Source organism: Gracilinanus agilis, chromosome 2, assembly GCF_016433145.1.
Source record: "Gracilinanus agilis isolate LMUSP501 chromosome 2, AgileGrace, whole genome shotgun sequence".
Classification (NCBI taxonomy): domain Eukaryota; kingdom Metazoa; phylum Chordata; class Mammalia; order Didelphimorphia; family Didelphidae; genus Gracilinanus; species Gracilinanus agilis.
The window spans coordinates 392904682-392922566 of NC_058131.1; the positions used below are offsets into that span (position 1 = coordinate 392904682).

Below are 17885 nucleotides of genomic sequence, written 5' to 3' on the forward strand. Positions count from 1 at the left end.
TTCCTTCCTTCCTTCCTTCCTTCCTTCCTTCCTTCCTTCCTTCCTTCCTTCCTTCCTTCCTTCCTTCCTTCCTTCCAAACCCTTGTCTTTCATCCTAGAATTCATCCTGATAATTGGTTCCAAGTCCAAGTATAAGGACTAGGCTATGGGGGTTAAGTGATTTGCCCAGGGTCACATGGCTAGAAGTGTCTAAGGCCAGTTTAGCACCCAGGACCTCCCATCTCCTGTCACCTTGCTGACCCCTCCATTCTATTTTAAGAGTTTCTGGTCTGGTATCCACATGGAACATCCATGTAAGCCAGTAGCATGTCAGTCAGTATGGGGATACATTGTCAGGTATTCTATTTTTCTCATGACCCTCCACTCTTCCCCAGAAGGCCAATGTAGGTCTTAATCCTCTCTACCAAGGATCAGAGATGTTTAGCCTAGAGAAGAGAAGCAATGGGGAGACGGGGTGGTAGCAGTCAGGTATCTTCAAATATTTTGAAGACTGTCATGTAGAAGGGGAATTAGACCTGTTCTGTTGGCTCTACCCATGTCTGACTATACTTTGTCACTCTTGTCTATGACTTCTGGTTTTAGATATTAGTTTTTAAAAATCAGTTGTAGAAAGGGCGCAGCTATGTGGCTCAGTGGGTTGAGAACCAGACCTAGAGATGAAAGGTCTTGGATTCCAATGTGGCCTGAGACATGTCTTAGTTGCATAACCCCGGACAAGACACTTGACCCCCATTGCCTAGCTCAGTGATGGGCAGCCTTTTAAGCTTGGTGTGTCAAAATTCGCCAGAAAACTGAGCATAACTCAGGTAGTGTGTCACTTTGAGAAAAATACCATGATTTCACGATATTTATAGTTTAAATAACAAAAATGTACAATTGTAACATATAACTATATTTAATAAACCAAAATAGGTAAATTAATATAGGTAAAATTGTCATCTATAGTGCACAGAGTGCCTACACTACATACAGCAAACGTTTCATCCTCGGCATGTGGCCCCATACTTCTCTATATGTGGCCACATGCAGCTGCATGTCATTGAAAATGGCATGTGTGCCATAGGTTTGCCATCACTGGCTTAGATTTTACTGTTCTTCTGCCTTGGATTCAATACACAATATTGATTCTGAGATGAAAAGTAAGAGTTTAAAGAAAAATTAATTGTAGAAGTACAGGATAGGGAAGATTTGCCTAGAAAACAGTTCATGTAGAAAAAGGCCAGGAGGTTCTAATAGGCAGCAAATTAAAAATGAATAAATAGTTTGACATGGCAGCCAACAGAGCCGCTGCTGTTTTAGGTAACTGGGTGGCTTAGTGGATAGAACACTGGACTTGGAATAAGGAAAACCTGCATTTAAATCCTACCTCAGACATTTACTAGCTGTGGTAAATCACTTTAACTGCTGTCTACCTCAGTTTCTTTATCTGTAAAAAAAAGAAATAATAAAAGCACCTACCTCCTAGGGGTGTTGTGAGGATAAAATGAGATAATATTTGCAAAATACTATATAAATGCTAGATATTGTTGTGAGGCTAAATGAATAGAAGTCAAGTATACAGAATAAGCCATGTTTCTCTGAACACAGGTGATATTACTGCTTCTTCAGTTTATCCATTGCCTCACACATGTCCATAAGGAAGCTCATCTGACTTCATATACGACCTTCTGGCAGATTTCCCCTGTGGTTTCTCCCCACATTTCAGGGCTCTGGAGTCATGGCTAAGTGTTTTGAGGCATCGGCCTGCCAACCTGATTTTGTGGTTCCTAGGGGACATTAGCCAACTCTGTGCCTTTTTTCCTTCTCCTACCGACCTCCTGGGTGGTACCTCACCTCTTGCCCCTGAGCCTGACCTCTTCATCTGGCTACAGGTCCTGCTCCGCTCTCCCTGCCTAGGGGCCAAGACCTTGACTCCCAGTATCCTGACATCATCCTGTGGCCATAACTCTGCTCAGCCTCTCTCAAGAAAAAAGAGGGCACATTCTTGTTTCCTTGTCTTCTCTTTTATCCCTGAGCAAACTTTATGAGATACAGACACTGCCTCTGACCCACACTAGCCATATGACTAAGGACAAATCACTTAACCTCTCGGTGTCTCAGCAACTCTGACCATAAGTTGCCAATCTTCATCAAAGAAGTGAAGAGTTCAAAGGCAGAAAAATGTCAGAGAAGCAGCCTGTTAGAGGGGATGGAATGGCCTGCAGAACCTGAGAGATTTGGCAAGTTCCTCCCCTGGCACATTTGAACCTTTAAGTGCCTGAGGCAATCCTCTAGGATAATTTAGTTGCCAAGCAGGAACTGATCTCTTTTGGTAAGGAGAGCTTTCCTCCAAATCAATTCCCCACACAAGTGAAATCACAGGTTTTTATTAAAGGGAAAAAAGAGTGAGGAAGAGAGAAATGTAAATAACTAGCAAGCAGATAGTGTTTCCAGGCAATTTCTAACAGTATATATATGCAAATCTACTCAAATGAATGTAAATCAAGAGCAGGATCCTTAACAATGACCCCAAGGATGCAAAATACACAGAAATTCCCAAATAAAGGATAGGAATGGATTACCAATGTTCCAGGTTTAGCATGGCCTCCTTAGAAGCCACTAGAGAAGGGTAGAGAAGCCTATTCATATCAACCAGAAAGGAAACCCGGAGAAAGTAAAGAATACAATTGTTCCCCCTTGTTCTATGCTTCAGGAGATGATCAGAAAGTAAAAGAACAACCCAGAAAACAAAATCCACAGACAACAGTTTTGAGGGTTAGGTTCTTTTTTGCTCCTAAAACTATAGCTCATAAACCCCCACAGGTGTAATTACCTCTAATAATCAACCTGTAGACAAAAAGATCAGAAACTAAAAACATTTAATGATTATTTATTTAGCCTTGGCAGTATCAGCATTATAACCAACACCAAGTTACCTTCTGTTTGGAATGGATATGCAAATTCTTCCTGCCAAATAATCCCTGTCCTAAAGAAGCTTCCATTGTCCTGGGGTTGGATAGCATGTATATAGATAAGTAAATATATATCCATCTATATCTATATCTCTCTATATCTATCTATCTATCTATATATATATATATCAAATACAAAATAATTTCAGGAATGGGGCACAAGCAACTGGAGGGAATCAGGATAGGGTTTGTGTGAGAGGTAGTACTTAAGCTGAGCCTTGAAGAAAACGAGTGTTTCTAAGAGATGGAGGTGAGATGAGAGTAGACACTAGGCATGAGAGAGACAAGAAACAGACTTGTGTGAAGAGAATAGCAAGCAAACCAGTTGGGTTGGAATGTAGAGAAAAGGAGAATGATGTAGTTGGGAGCAAAGGCACCTTCTTGATCAGGGGAATAATGTAGTCTGGCCTATACTTAAGAAATATTTTTTAAATAGAATTTTCCTTCTTGAGAAATGAGGGGGTTTTATATCAAAGATGTTTAACCCTGTTAATAACAGAAAGCCCAAGACTCATTGGAGTCCACTCATTCTGGCAGGAAGTGTCAATAGAGTAGAAGGGGTAGAGGGTAAAACTCTTTTTCTTTTGGGGACAAGAAATATGTTTCTTTAACACAATTATCTGATTCTTGTGACCCATACTTTACTGTTATGGTTAGAGGTTAGTAGAGAGGTTATTTTGCACCTCTTTTTCAGATAGATAGAAGGTAACTTGGTGTAAGCTATAGTGATGGTATTGTTAAGGCCCAATAAATAGGAAACTTCTAATAAGTATGCTGCACCCCCACCTGCCAACTCAAGCATGAAGTTTGGATCCTCACTCTAAAGACTATTAGTTTATGAGCCCCCACCAATGTACTTACTTCTAATAATCAGCCAGTAGCCAAAATTAGCTCAAAGCAAAGGCATTTACTGAGATGGTAAGAATCACTCATTTGGCAAGCATTTATTAAGTCCCTACATTGTCACAGGCATCATACTAAGCACTGAGGATTCAAATGCAAAAAAGAAATAATTGCTTCTCTCAGGGAGCTTACATTCTATTGGGAGACACAACATGTATGTATATAAGTATATGTGATGAAAGTGGGCAGCGATAAGCAGTGATAAAAATGGGACCCTTATATTCTAAAATCTTGGGGCTTTTTTCCACCAACTGGCACTAGTTAAACATAAATTACAAAATCTATATTGTTAGCAGAAGTAAAGCATACATTACAAAATCTATATTATTAATCAGTTGACCATTCTGTATTATTAATCACATATAATGGTTTTGTATTGTTCTGTTCTGTATTTCTATCAGCTTTATACTATTGTGTATTACTATTTATATTGTTCAGTGTTGACTTTGGTTCTGAATTGTTAGGCATTATTAGTCACCTTATAGTGGTCATGTACTGGACTGTACTCTCCCTATGTTCCCCTCTTTGATATTCAGAAGAGTAGCGAGACATCTCCTATGCTGACAAATAGTGGCAGGTAGGACAATTGGGGGGAAGCATGGGACATGTGCACTAAGGGCTCTGGCAATCCAAGAGAATCCCCTAAGTTTGCACATGCTCCTTATTCCTTTTTTGGTGTCCTTAAGTTCACCTTTGACATGTCAGACCCCAAAACATAAATCTACCTGGATTTGTGTCTACTTGAGGTTTTTGACCTGTAGTCCCTTGTAATGCCTAGGGGTGGGCTATTCTGGGAAAATGTGGAGATTTTCCTCTAATAGGAGGTGACAAGCCCCCAGACCCTCAATAATTATGCAAACTCTGATCCATGACTCAGGCTACTTCACCAAACTTAAAGCTATTCTATTAGCCCTTAGACCATTTCATCAACCTGGATTATTTTACTATCTTAAACCTCTTCTTTAAATAAAATACTTTCATACCTCTGGATTGAAACTATTCTTAGGACATGATCCTGCCACAAACTATTGTGTGTTTTTCCCACAACATATGCATAATAAATTCAAAATAAATGCAAGATAGAAGTAGAGAGAATTAGCCATTGGGGGTGTCAAGAAAGGTTTCATATATAAGGTAGTGCTTGCATCTTGAAGGAAGTAAGGGATTCTATCAGAAAAAGATGAAGAGGGAGCAAATCCCAGGCATGAGAGATGACCAATCTAAAGGTGAAGACAGGGATAGATGGAATACCATATGTGAGGAACTGAGAAAAGACCAATTTGACTAGATTGCAGAAAGCTATCTAGGGGAGTAATATATAATGAAATGGAAATATAGGTTAGGACCAGATTGTGAAACACTTTAAAAATCAAAGAAAAAGGTTCATACATGATCCTAGAAGCAATAGGGGAGGCAGAGCCAAGATGACAGAGTAGAAACAGGGAAAGCTCAAAACCACCATGGGAATCCTCTCTAACCAATCTTAAAATAACACCACAAAATGAATGCTGGAATGAAAGAACCAACAAGTAGTATCACAAAAACATACAGAGAAAAAAGTATCTAGAAAGAGAAGACAGTCAAAAGTGCCAAATTAAGTATGAAGGTCATCTGCAAAAAAGACCACCAGATTTGGCAAGTAACAAATGTTTGGTTATTTTGAAGAGAGTCATTTCAGTTGAATGACAAATTTGGAAATCAGATTACAAAGGGCAGAGAAGTGAGTGGAAGGAGAGGAAATAAAAGTAAAGAGTATAGACAGCTTTTTCTAGGAGCTCGGCTAAGAAAAGGAGGGGGAAATAGCATGATAGCTTGAGACAGTGGTAGGGTCTAGTACAGGTGTTTCCAGGATTGGGAGAGATGGGGTATTTGTAGGCAACAAACAAGAAATCAGTAAATAGAGAATGAAGATTAGAGATGTGGGAAGGCAGTGATGATTCAGTGGACAACTTATTTGAAAAGATGTGAAGGTTGAAGGCACATGAAGAGAGACTGACCTTGCCAAGGGATAGGGTCAATTTATTATCAGAGACTAAAGGAAAGGATGAGGGAGTTGAGGATGGTATGGGGGTTTGAGATGAATAGAAGAGTGCACTCATAACTAATATCTTTGATTTTCTCAATAAAGTAAGTCAAGATCTTCAACTAAAAGGGGGAAGGAGAAGTGGGAGGCTTGGGGACAGAAGAGAGAGTTTGGAATGGCTTTTGTGAAGAATAAGAGGGGGAATCAAATTAAGGAAGAGTAAAAAAATTACTTGATGGAGTGAAGGCTCCATTGACTGTTAGCCAATGCAAGTTTGTAGTGTACTCAATCTGCACTGTTTGTGACTTCCCCCTACTCTATTCAGTAGCAAATAAATAAAAACAAAGAAGATGAGAATAATCCAGAGGTGGGGTTTAGCAAAGGATAGCAATAGGACAATAGTTCAAAGGATTCAAGAGTAGAGGACAATGTAGAATTGAGTTAGGAAAGGAGGAAAAATTGGGAAGTGAAGAAAGTGAAGACAGAATACACGTAATGGTCTGAGAAATTGACAGGTGGAAGGAATGATAATCAAGATGAGGTAGAGAATGGGTTTAGATTTAAGAAAGATAATTCATAGGGAGAATAGTAGTAACAAAACATTTTCTCCATAAACTTTGAGCATATCTTCCCACAGTTCCACAGTGGAAATAATGAACATACTCTTATAGTAGTATTCTAGTAGACAGATACCCTTGGACAGGCAATATGGCTAAGACAATTCATATCAACACTACAGATTGGTTCAGTTGTATCTGACTCTATGACCATAGCATGCCAGGTCCTTTTATCCTCCATTATCTCCCCTAGCCTGTCCAAACTCATGTTCCTTGCTTCTAGGACACTACCTATCTATCTCATCCTCTGCTGTCCCCTTCTTTTGCTTTCAATATTTCCCAACATCAGACTCTTTTCCAGTGAGTTCTCTTTTTTCATCATATGGCCAAAGTATTTATTTATCTTTTAAACTCTTACCTTCCATCTTAGAATTGATACTAAGAATGGGTTCCAAAGTAGAAGGGCTGTAAGGGCTAGGTATTTGGGGTTTCAGTGACTTGCCCAGGGTTACACAGCTAGGAAGTATCTGAGGCCAGATTTGAACCCAAGACAGAAGTCTTCAATCAATTTTATTTTTACTACCACAAACTTCAAAATGAAAAAATCACTAGATTTCACATAACTAAATTGGATTAAAATTTTGGTAATTTGGTTTTCCATACAGTGCTTTTTCTACTGCCTTTGATATCTTTGGGGCAAGGGTGTGCTGGTAAATGTTTAACAACTAGATCAATGTTGTTAAAACACAGTGCCTGGGGGGAGGGGCAGCTGAGTAGCTCAGTGGATTGAGAGCCAGGCCTAGAGATGGGAGGTCCTAGGTTCAAATCTGGCCTCAGACACTTCCCAGCTGTATGACCCCGGGCAAGTCACTTAACCCACATTGCCTAGCCCTTACCACTCTTCTGCTCTGGAGCCAATGCACAATACTGACTCCATGATGGAAGTTAAGGGTTTAAAAAAAAAAACAGTGCCTGGCACATAGTAGGTGCTATATACAAATGTTTATTTCTTCCCCACCCTATCTCCAAAAAAATGTAACCCCAACACACTTTTAAATTTCATCTGTGCTAAGATTTGTTTCCATTACTTTCTTAAATCACCAATCAACAAAAAAATAAATAATAAATCAAGCCCTAGTTTGTAACATTTGCTGATTTCCAAGGCACAAGTAATCACACTGAGAATTTAACAATTGGGTCTTGGGAGTCAATATGATCTGGCTCCATTACAGCCCTACCTTGGGGATATTTTAGGATTTTATTGATGCCATAGTTTTTGCCTCACAGTCAAATGAGAATAGACATCTCTCTGTCATCCACCCCCTTCCCCATACAAATCTGAAGCCTAATATAGTAAAAAAGCAGTTAGGCTAAACCAACCACACAGTAACTGAATCTGATAAGATATGGAACATTCTGCATCCACAGTACCCATTTCTATCTAGAGAAGCTGTGTTTCCTCTGTCTGTTCCCTACGGCTAAGATTAGTTGTTTAATCATTATAATTAATCATAGTCCAACTGGATTGGTATGGTTCCTATATAGGTCTTCAATATGAAAATATCAACCAATCAATATACATTTAAGTGCCTACTATGAGCCAGGCACTATGAGAAATACAGCAGACAGGGTATAGCTAGGTGGTACAGCAAATAGAGCTCCAGATCTGGAGCTGGAGATCCTGGGTTCAAATCTGACCTCAGATACTTCCTGGCTGTGTGACCCTGGGCAAGTCACTTAACCCCCATTGCCCAGCCCTTCCCACTCTTTTGCCTTGGAACTAATATACAGTGCTGATTTAGATCTAGAGTACTGGTTTTAAAAAAGAAAGAAATGCAGCAAACACAAAAAGAGGCAAAAGATACTTCCTGACCTTCAGGAGCTTACAAGCTAAGGGGTGAATGAACACTAAATGTAATGAATACTGGAATGTGAATTCCTTTGCCCCCACTTACCTTAGGATCCTCTTCTCTGTTGTTTTCTCATATTTTACAGAAAAAGGGCAATGTTCCAAAAGATTGTGGATCAGTCTAAGACTTATGAAACTGAACAGGAGTGGACCCAATACATGATGTTGGAACAGACACGGAAGGAAATTGTCATGTGAGTATTGAATAGGACTTTTAACATTATTAAGTAATTAACAGTATTAATATCCAATCCCCTTAAAGTCGCCATTGTCAAGACCGCAGGTATTTCGGGTAGAAGGCAGAGACCAATATTACCTCTTGAATGAGGAGAATCCTTACCACACTTTTCCTTTTCCTTTCTTGATTTTGTTAGAAAGGAGAGTCATTCAGCCACTGGGAGTATTTAGTGGTGTGAGGAAACAGCAAGAGCTCTGGTGGATGAGATAGAAAGCCAGCTGGTCTGGTTGTCATGAATTTGGGAATATACAGAAAAAGGAGAACTTAAAAAAATAGGGAGGAGTTACTGGGACTTTGCTCCAGGATGCTGAAGCTAGAAGGGCCTGAGACTTGTGGTTTTAGCACCCTCTTAAAAAGAATAATTAGTTACATAGAAAGTTGTCTAAAGACTGGTGAATTTCCAACTTTTTCCTCCCTAACTCTTCCCTCATGTTGTGACCTCCATAGAACAGCCTCTGTCTCCCTCCAGTGGTGTGTCATGGCCACATTTCAGAGGGGTTGCCATGGAAACTCCTGGTTGAGTACAGATTGTGCTAGATGACTTCTAAAGTCCTTTCCAACTTGGAAATTCTGTGTTTCTGTGATTCCTAGCATGTGGTCATACACTCTCACTCCCCTCACTCCCAAGCAGCTCAATTCAATTTTGGATCATTCTAATCATTAGAAGTTTTTTCCTTATATGCTACATTTTCTACTGAAAGATCTGTATTTGTGTGTGTGTGTGTGTGTGTGTGTGTGTGACACCTTTAGGATAAATCCTAGCAATGAAATTATTGGATCAAAGGATGTGATTAGTTTTGTAACTCTCACTGTATATTAGTACAAACTTTTTTTGGAATGTAATCCCCCAAAGCAACATTGCATTTTATCTTGTTTTTATTTGGGGGGCTGGGAGGAGGGGGGGGAACAAGAAGTACTGTATTTACTAACTGGGTGTGTAATAAGGTGGGAGCTCAAGCCTGTCTTGATTTGCATTTCTTATTCTTAGGGGATTAGAGTATCTTTTCAGTTGATTATTGGCTGTTTGTACTTTCTCCTTTGCAAACTGCTCATGCTATTGCTTAACTGGAGAGTATATATTACTCTTCTAGCAATCCTGGAATAGAAAACGAGCCAGCCAACTAATATTTATTAAGCATTTCCTAAATTCTTTCTCCTCATCTCTGTCTCCTGGCTTCCTTCAAGTCCCAGATAATGTCTCGCCTTCTCTAGGAAGCTTTTCCTGGCCCCTCTTAAAGCTAGGGCCTTCTTTCTCTTGATCGTTTCCTATTTATCCTGAATATAGCTTGTTTGTATGTGATGATTTGCATGTTGTCGCCTCCACTGCATTGTGAGCTACTCAAGGATGGGGTCTTTTTTTTTTTTTTAAACTTTAACTTCTGTTTTGGAATCAATATTGAGTATTGGTTCCAAGATAGAAGAGTGGTAAGAACTAGGCAATTGGGGTTAAATGACTTGCCCAGGGTCACTCAGATAGGAAATGTCAGAGGTCAGATTTGAACTCAGGACCTTCTATCTCCAGGTCTGGCTCTTTATCCACTGAGCCACCTAGCTGTCCCATAAGGCCTGTCTTTAACCTTTTTATTTTTTGTACCCCCTGTGCTTACTATAGTGCTTGGCATGTACTAGGCACTTAATAAATGTTTATTTACTGACTGACTACATTCCAGGTTCTGTGCTTAACACTGGGAATGCAAAGAAAGGCAAAAACATGGTCTTGCCCTTAAGGAGCTCATGCCATGTAAATAATAGGTACATTCAAGATACAAAGCTATCCACATAGTTCTATTTCTGTCTGTCTAATCTATCTATCTATCTATCTATCTATCTATCTATCTATCTATCTCTTTATCTGTCTTTTTATCTCTCTTTATCTCTCTTTACCTATCTTTATCTTTCTATCTTTATTTATATATTTTTCTCTCTGTGTGTGTATCATCTACCTATCATCTATCCATCCATCCATCTATCTTTAATTATCTCTATCTTTTGGTCTTTATCTATCTTTATCTTTCTTTATCTTTAATTATCTCCATCTCTCTATCTTTATCTTTCTGTCTTTATCTATCTCTCTTTATCTTTTTCTCTCTATCATCTATTCATCTATTCATCTATCTATCTATCTATCTATCTATCTATCTATCTATCTAGTTCAGTCATTTCAGTTGTGTCAGACTCTTCATAACCCATTTGGGGTTTTCTTGGCAGAGATACTGGAGTGGTTTTCCATTTCCTTCTCCAGCTCATTTGACAGATGAGGAAACTGAGGCAAAAAAGGTTAAAGTGACTTGCCCAGGTTCACACAGCTAGTTAGTGTCTGAGATGAGATTTGAACTCGGAAAACTCAATCTTCGTTAATCCAGGTCCAATACTCTACCTGCCATGCCTCCTAGAGGACTGGAGCATCTTTTCTACCTATAGAGTAAATATAAGTTAATCTCAGAGGGAAGGCATTAACAATGGAGAAGATAGGCTGGGGAGACTGGAAAAAGCTCCTTGCAAAAGGTGAGATTTGAGCTAAGACTTGAAGAAAGCCAGGAGGTATAGACCAGAAGGGAAGACATTCCAGGCATGGGGTATAGCCATTGAAAAGGTGTAGAGTCAGGAGATAGACTATCATGTTTAAGGAATGGCAAGAAGGCTAGTGTTGGATTGTAGAGTAAGTGGAAGGGAATAAGTGAAAAGAAAAATGGAAAGGTAGGGAGGGGAAGTTTATGTAAAAAGCCAGTTGGAGGATTTTGTATTTGATCCTGGCAGTATCAGGAAACCAATGGAATTTAATGGGGGAGGGGGTGACATGGTCTTAATTGGCAACAGAGTGGATATATGGTGTAAAGTTGAGAGTCAGTGTGCCTGTGAGGATGATTGTACCCTCAGCAGTTAGAAAGGGTGGAGGGTTAAGGTGGAGGTAGGGAGAGAAAGAAAAAGTTTTGTTTTGGACCTGTTAAGTTTTAGATGTCTACAGGGCATGCAGTTCAAAATATTCAGTAAGCCATTGGAAAGGTAGGATTGCAGGCCAGAAGAAAGGTTTTGTTGTTGTTGTTATTAAGGGGCAGCTAGGTGGTGTAGTGGAGAAAGTGCCAGGCCTGGAATCAGGAAAATTCATCTTCCTGAGTTCAATCTATGTTCAGACACTTATTGTGTGACTCTGGGTGAGTCACTTAACCCTGTTTGCCTCAGTTTCCTCATATGTCAAATGATCTGGAGAAGGAAATGGCAAACCACTCCAGTATCTTTGCCAGGAAAACCACAAATAAGGTCACAAAGTGTTAGGCACAAATGAAAATGACTGAACAACAAATTTGTCAGGAGAAAAGTTAGGGTTGGAAAAATAAATCTCAGAATTATCTGCATAGAGATGATTATTGAACCTATGGGAGCTGATGAGATCACCATGTGAGATAGGATAGAGGGAGAAGATCACAGTCTTGGGGAAACATCCAGCATTAATGGGCATGACCTTGATGTACACACAGCAAAGGATACTCTGAAGAAATGGTGAGACCAGAGAACTAGGAGAAAGGAGTATCATAGAAACTTACGGAGGGGAGAATATAAAGGAGAAAAGGTAACCAAGGTGTCAAAGGCTTCAGAGGAATCAAGAAAAATGAGCATTGGGGAAAAGGACATAGATTTGGTGATCAAAAGATCATTAGTACCTTTGGAGAGAGCAATTTCAATTGAATGATAAGGTCACAAGAAAGACTGCAGAGAGTTTAGAAGAGAGTGAGAGAAGAAGACAGCAAGGTAGCTCAGTGGATTGACAGCAAGGCCTAGAAACAGGAAGTCCTGAGTTCAAATATGGCCTTAGATACTTCCTAATTGTGTGACCCTGGGAAAGTCACTTAACCCCCATTGCCTAGCCCTTACCACTCTTCTGCCTTGGAACCATTAGACAGTATTGATTCTAAAATGGAAAGTAAGGGATTTTTTTTAAAAAGAGAGTGAGAGAAGGAAAATAGAACATCTACCAGAGAAGACTTTCTCAAGGAGGTTAGCCAAGAAAGGTAGGACAAATACTGGGAATGATCAGATCAAGTGAAAGTTTTTAAGGATGAGAGAGACTTGATTATATTTCTAGGCAGCACAGGAGATTAAAGATTAGTGAGAATGAGGATTATAGAGGGGGCAATCTCCCAGAGAATATGGATGGAATGAGATCACTTGAGCATGTAGAGGGGGTTTGCTCAGATAATGGGGGAAGACATCTGAGTGATGCAAGATGAGGAAAGAACCTAGTTCTTAATGAGTGACTTTAGTTATTGCTGCTGTTTTGGTGAAGTATAAGTCAAGATTCTCAACTGAGAGGATGGAGAAAAGGGGGTGCAATAGAAGACTTGAGGAAGAAAGAACAAAATTACAATAACCATTGTGGTCAATGGGAGAGTGAAGGTGAAAATAGATGAGCTGGAGAATTAGTTACTCCCTCTTGGCTGGGCTCCACCCTCAGAAAGACAGATCCAATAGTTCCTAGCTCTTCCTTTCGCTGGCTTTCTCTTTAGTCAACCAGGTCCTCTGGTGGATATTCCTTTTAATCCAGCCACAGAAAGAAACAATTAGACGGAAAAATGTCTGCAACAACACCTTGAATAGCAGATGGCCTCTACTAGTCTGCTAAGCTATGTCCAAGTTTTGGAGAGTTACCATTCACTTGTACTTCTCTGCCTTAAGAAGGTCATAAAAATAGGAATTAAGAAAATATTTTTTCACCTTGAAATCTCATGATGGATAGGAATCCAGCAATTAGAGTCTCTCGGTCTCTATTAAATATATGCATTACAGTACAGAATTGCTTATTTCTTCCTTTCATTGTGTAACCACAAATAAGTCACTTAAGTTCTCTGAGTTTTCTCATCTACAAAATGGTAATAATAAAAGCATCTAGGTAATCATGTTGTGAATACAAGGAATGTCAGCTCTTTGCATCTTCTCTCTTGGAAACTGCTTGTGCTATTTGACTGTTTTTCTCTGGGGAGGGTGTACAAAATTCTAGTAGTAGCAGATGTGATAATTGGATTAAGTCTACACTGCCCATCTTTAGATTTAATCACCAAAGGTGAGAGAACCTCCAATTCTGGGAGGTCCTTAAGCCATGTGTGCTAGAGTGGATGACGAATCAGAATAAACTAACCGCCCCCTAGGCGTCCTAAGAGAAGCATCTGTTGTGATTGGACACACAAACTAGGGGAAGGCACAAGAAGTGACACATAAGTGACCCCTTTAAAAAGAGGGAGTGGAGTGAGTGAGAGGGACTTCTGGTGAAGAGGGTGGCTGGTAAAGGAGTTCTTCTGGTCCGTGGAGGAGTGCTGACTGGAATGCTGAGAACTTGGTGAGATTGCTTCAATATCTTCTTTAGCAGTCTACATGGTGAGTTTAAAGACTGAATATTACTGAACTTCTCTCAGGGAACTTCCCCTTAATAAAGACTCTATGAATGAAGCTTTGCTTTATTCACCTCCGGGCCTCTGGCCCTCTGACTCTTGGCTAGAGAGAGATCTACCGGGATTAATTAGAGGATCATAGTAATTTACCTACTGTGTTAGATTCTTGTTTCCTTATTTCCTCTCTCTTCTCAATTGTAAATAAACTTCCACAAAAGTCAATTTTGACTTGAGATTATTCTTAATTGAGGATTGATAATTGTTCAATCCTCTGGCGACCATCTTTTAATATATTTGACCAAAAAAATCCCTTTTTCCCCCTTACACAGATTAGAAAGGGAAAGGTTGATGCCAACCATAACTTCTTCCTCTCAGATGCTTTTGAGATAGTAAAACACATACAAGCCAGTACTGCCATGGTTAACCACATTTTTATCTTAATGCTGACTTTTAGAGATTAAGTGAACAGAAATGGAAAAATTGGTTTTAAAGAAACAAGAGACTAATTAAAACATATGTTATCCTTGAGGGAGTAAGTGTAGAGGAAAAATGGAATCCTTATAGTGGATCAACCCCTTTGGCTCAGTTCAGCCAAATAAGCACCTTACTCGATATCCTTCTTGGTCCAAGAGTCCAGTCCACATCACCATGGCTTTGCCCCCACCTCCATGGCAACAGTTTCCTATCCCTTGTTGCTACTGGGATTGGTCTTTTGGTCCTTCACTCTTTCCAGTGAGGCTGTTTCTAGGTGCCTAGTCTTACTTCTGGTCCAGTTCCCCTCCCTCTCTTGATGCCTCTGTCTTTATTTGAAATGGCCATGGTCCTGGGTGCCTCAGGTAGCAACAGCCTGAGGAATGTGGAGTGGTGAGAGCAGCAGTCCAAGCCAACTCCCATCCTCTTGTCATGCACCTGCTGAATCAGTGCTTCTTGCAAAGCTTTACCTCCTTTTCTCTCTCTCTTAGGCAGTCCTCAAGAGACACACACTTGGGAAAGTTCTGTCTACTTGTAGACCCTGGCCACCAATGACCCATTACACTTTTATATATCTGTTCATTACACATTCTGGACGTCATCTGATGTATTAACTGCAAATGTTTTCTCTAATCTGTTTCATTACTTCCCCTGAGATTCACTCTCTCCTCATTTCCACCTATTGAAATCTTTTTTTTTTAAGACAACGTAGGTATCACATCCTTTCTGAAGCTTTCCTTGATACATACTCCACCTAGTCTACCCCTAATTGAAAGAATCACTTCCTTCTTAAATTTTCTTAGAGCATTTTGCACGGATCTTTCCTTTCCCCTATCTTTATACTTACTTGCATGTATAACTGCATGGGGCAGTTAGGTGACCCAGGGGATAGGAAGACCTCAATTTAAATCTGACCTCAGAAACTATAATTACTGTGTGTCCCTGGATAGGTCACTTAACCCCTGCTTGCCTCAGTTTCCTTAAATATAAAATGGGAATATTATAGCACTTACCTCATAGGCTATTGTGAAGTTCAAATGAAATAACAGATCTAAATTGGCAGCAGAAAGCACCATGCCTGGCACATAGTAAACACTATGTAAATGTTAGTTATTATTATTATTATTATATTGTTTTCTCTACTGATTGTAAGCTTCTTGAGGATAGGGAGAATCATTTCATTATTGCATCATTACTAGCAGTTCCTTGTCCATAGGAGGTATTTCATTTCGTTTCATTTATTTTTAAAACCCTCACCTTCTGTCTTAGAATCAACACCAAGTATTGGTTCCAAAGCAGAAGAACAGTAAGGGTTAGTTAAGGGGGTTAAGTGACTTGCCCAGGGTCACATAGCTAGGAAGTGTCTGAGAACAGATTTGAATTCAGGACTTTCCATCTCCAGACTTGGCTCTCAAACCACTGAGCTACTTGGCTGTCCTTGGAAATACTTAATTTAAGGCTCATTGAATTCTGTATCAGCTTTCATTTTGGAGTCAGGGGATCCATCCTATGTCCTCTCCTCTATGCTAGCTGACTGTTAATCACTGTCTTGTGTCTCCAGGGCAATGATGATGACGGCCTGTGACTTGTCTGCCATAACCAAGCCCTGGGAAGTTCAGAGCAAGGTACATATAAGCTAGTGTTCCCTTTTGGGAGAGGTTGGGTTAGGGGATCTCTTCTTGCTTTTTCCTCATGAAGTTTTGGGTGCTCCATCCTGACTCTACCTTCAAAGCTGATGATACTTGCTGGTGTTTTTAAATATATTCTGCTTATTATTTTGAGGAAAGGGTGTTCTATTCCTATACTTTCCAGTGTTTTCAATAGGAATGATTGTTGTATTTTGTCAAAGGCTTTTTCTGCATCTATTGAGATCATCATGTGATTTCTCTTAGTTTGGTTGTTGATAGAGTCAATTATGTGAATGGTCATCCTAATATTACCTTTAAAGCTGAAACAACATTTCCAATCACTGCACACTCTCCAAAGAATTTCAGTTGAATGATTTTTGCATGGTGGATGCTACACAACAGAGAGCCCACACCAGGCTTCTCTTTGGCCTCAAAAAGCTCGGCTGGAGGAGTCCTTTGGTGGGATGATGTGGGACTTTGACTCTTTTATTGTTGGTAGGTGGCTCTTCTGGTGGCTGCTGAATTCTGGGAACAAGGAGACTTGGAGAGAAGTGTGCTCCAGCAGAACCCTATTGTAAGTAGAAATTAGAGTTTGTCCTTTTGTACAGAAAGGCAGCTGGGTAATCTAGAGTAGAGAATGCTGCCCTTAGAGTAAGAAAGACCTGAGTTCAAATCTTGGCTTCAGACATTTTCTATATGTGGGTCCATGAACAAGTCATTTAATCTCTCCTGGTCTCAGTTTCCTGAATTGTAAAATGGGCATAATATTAGCAACTATTTGACAAGGCTACTGTGAAGACAAATGAGATAACATATACATAGTGGCTTACAGACATTAGAGCTCAATATAAGTGTTAGTGATTACTATCACAGTGATTCCATTATGGGGAAAATGATGGAAGATGAGATCTCATTTTTGAATTTTTTATTGATTAATTAAGAAAAATTTCCCATGGTTACATGATTCATGTTCTTTCCCTCTGCTCCCCCCACCCCCTCCCATAGCCAATGCACAATTCCACTGGGTTTTATATGTGTCATCAAAACCTATTTGCATATTATTGATATTTGCACTAGGGTTGAGATCTCATTTTTTTATGTTAATGGAGAGGTACAAACTCACTCCGCTGCTCCACTTCATGGAGAAATTCACACAATCCATGTAGACCTATATTCTACCCATGACATAAAATTTGCAAAATACTAGCTCTCCTCACAGAAGATAATTGCCTCCAAATTTCTAATAAAATACAAATAAGTAGGGGCAGTGAGGTAGCAAAGTGAATAGAGTGCCTGGCCTGGAATTGGGAGGTCATGAGTTCAAATCATGCCTCAGACATTCCCTAGTTGTGTAACTCTGGGCAAATCACTTAACCCTGATTGCCCAGCCTTTATGGCTCTTTTGCCTTACTTCGTATTCATTCTAAGACAGAAAGTAAGGGTTAAAGAAAAAAAAAAAGACAGAAGGTAAGGATTATTTAAAAAATAAAATAAAAGAGTCTAGTATTAGAGGTGGTATTGTAGAAAAGTGGCAGATTGAAGTTAGAGGAACTGGGCTTAAATCCTGGCCCTTCCACTATCTATGTGATGTTGGATAAGTACCTCGACCCCTTTGGGTCTCAGTTTTCTAGTTTCTAAAATGAAGGGGTTGAACTAGATAAAATAGGCTCTAAATCCTATTATGTCTGTTTTAGGATGGGGGAAACAGGTTCAAGAGAAGTTGAATAATTTGCCAAAGGCTAAGATCTCTCCCAGTCCTTCCTTCCTTCCTTCCTTCCTTCCTTCCTTCCTTCCTTCCTTCCTTCCTTCCTTCCTTCCTTCCTT

General features: G+C 39.7%; 1 protein-coding gene across 1 annotated transcript in view; it reads left to right on the top strand.

The window, feature by feature from the left end:
* PDE6A (phosphodiesterase 6A) overlaps nt 1–17885 on the top strand; it is a 114640-nt gene that overhangs the window by 79351 nt on the left and 17404 nt on the right. The window contains exons 15-17 of the mRNA XM_044659865.1: nt 8430–8537; nt 15995–16058; nt 16561–16635. Coding sequence (XP_044515800.1) covers nt 8430–8537; nt 15995–16058; nt 16561–16635 — 247 coding nt within the window. The remainder of the gene's footprint in view (nt 1–8429; nt 8538–15994; nt 16059–16560; nt 16636–17885) is intronic.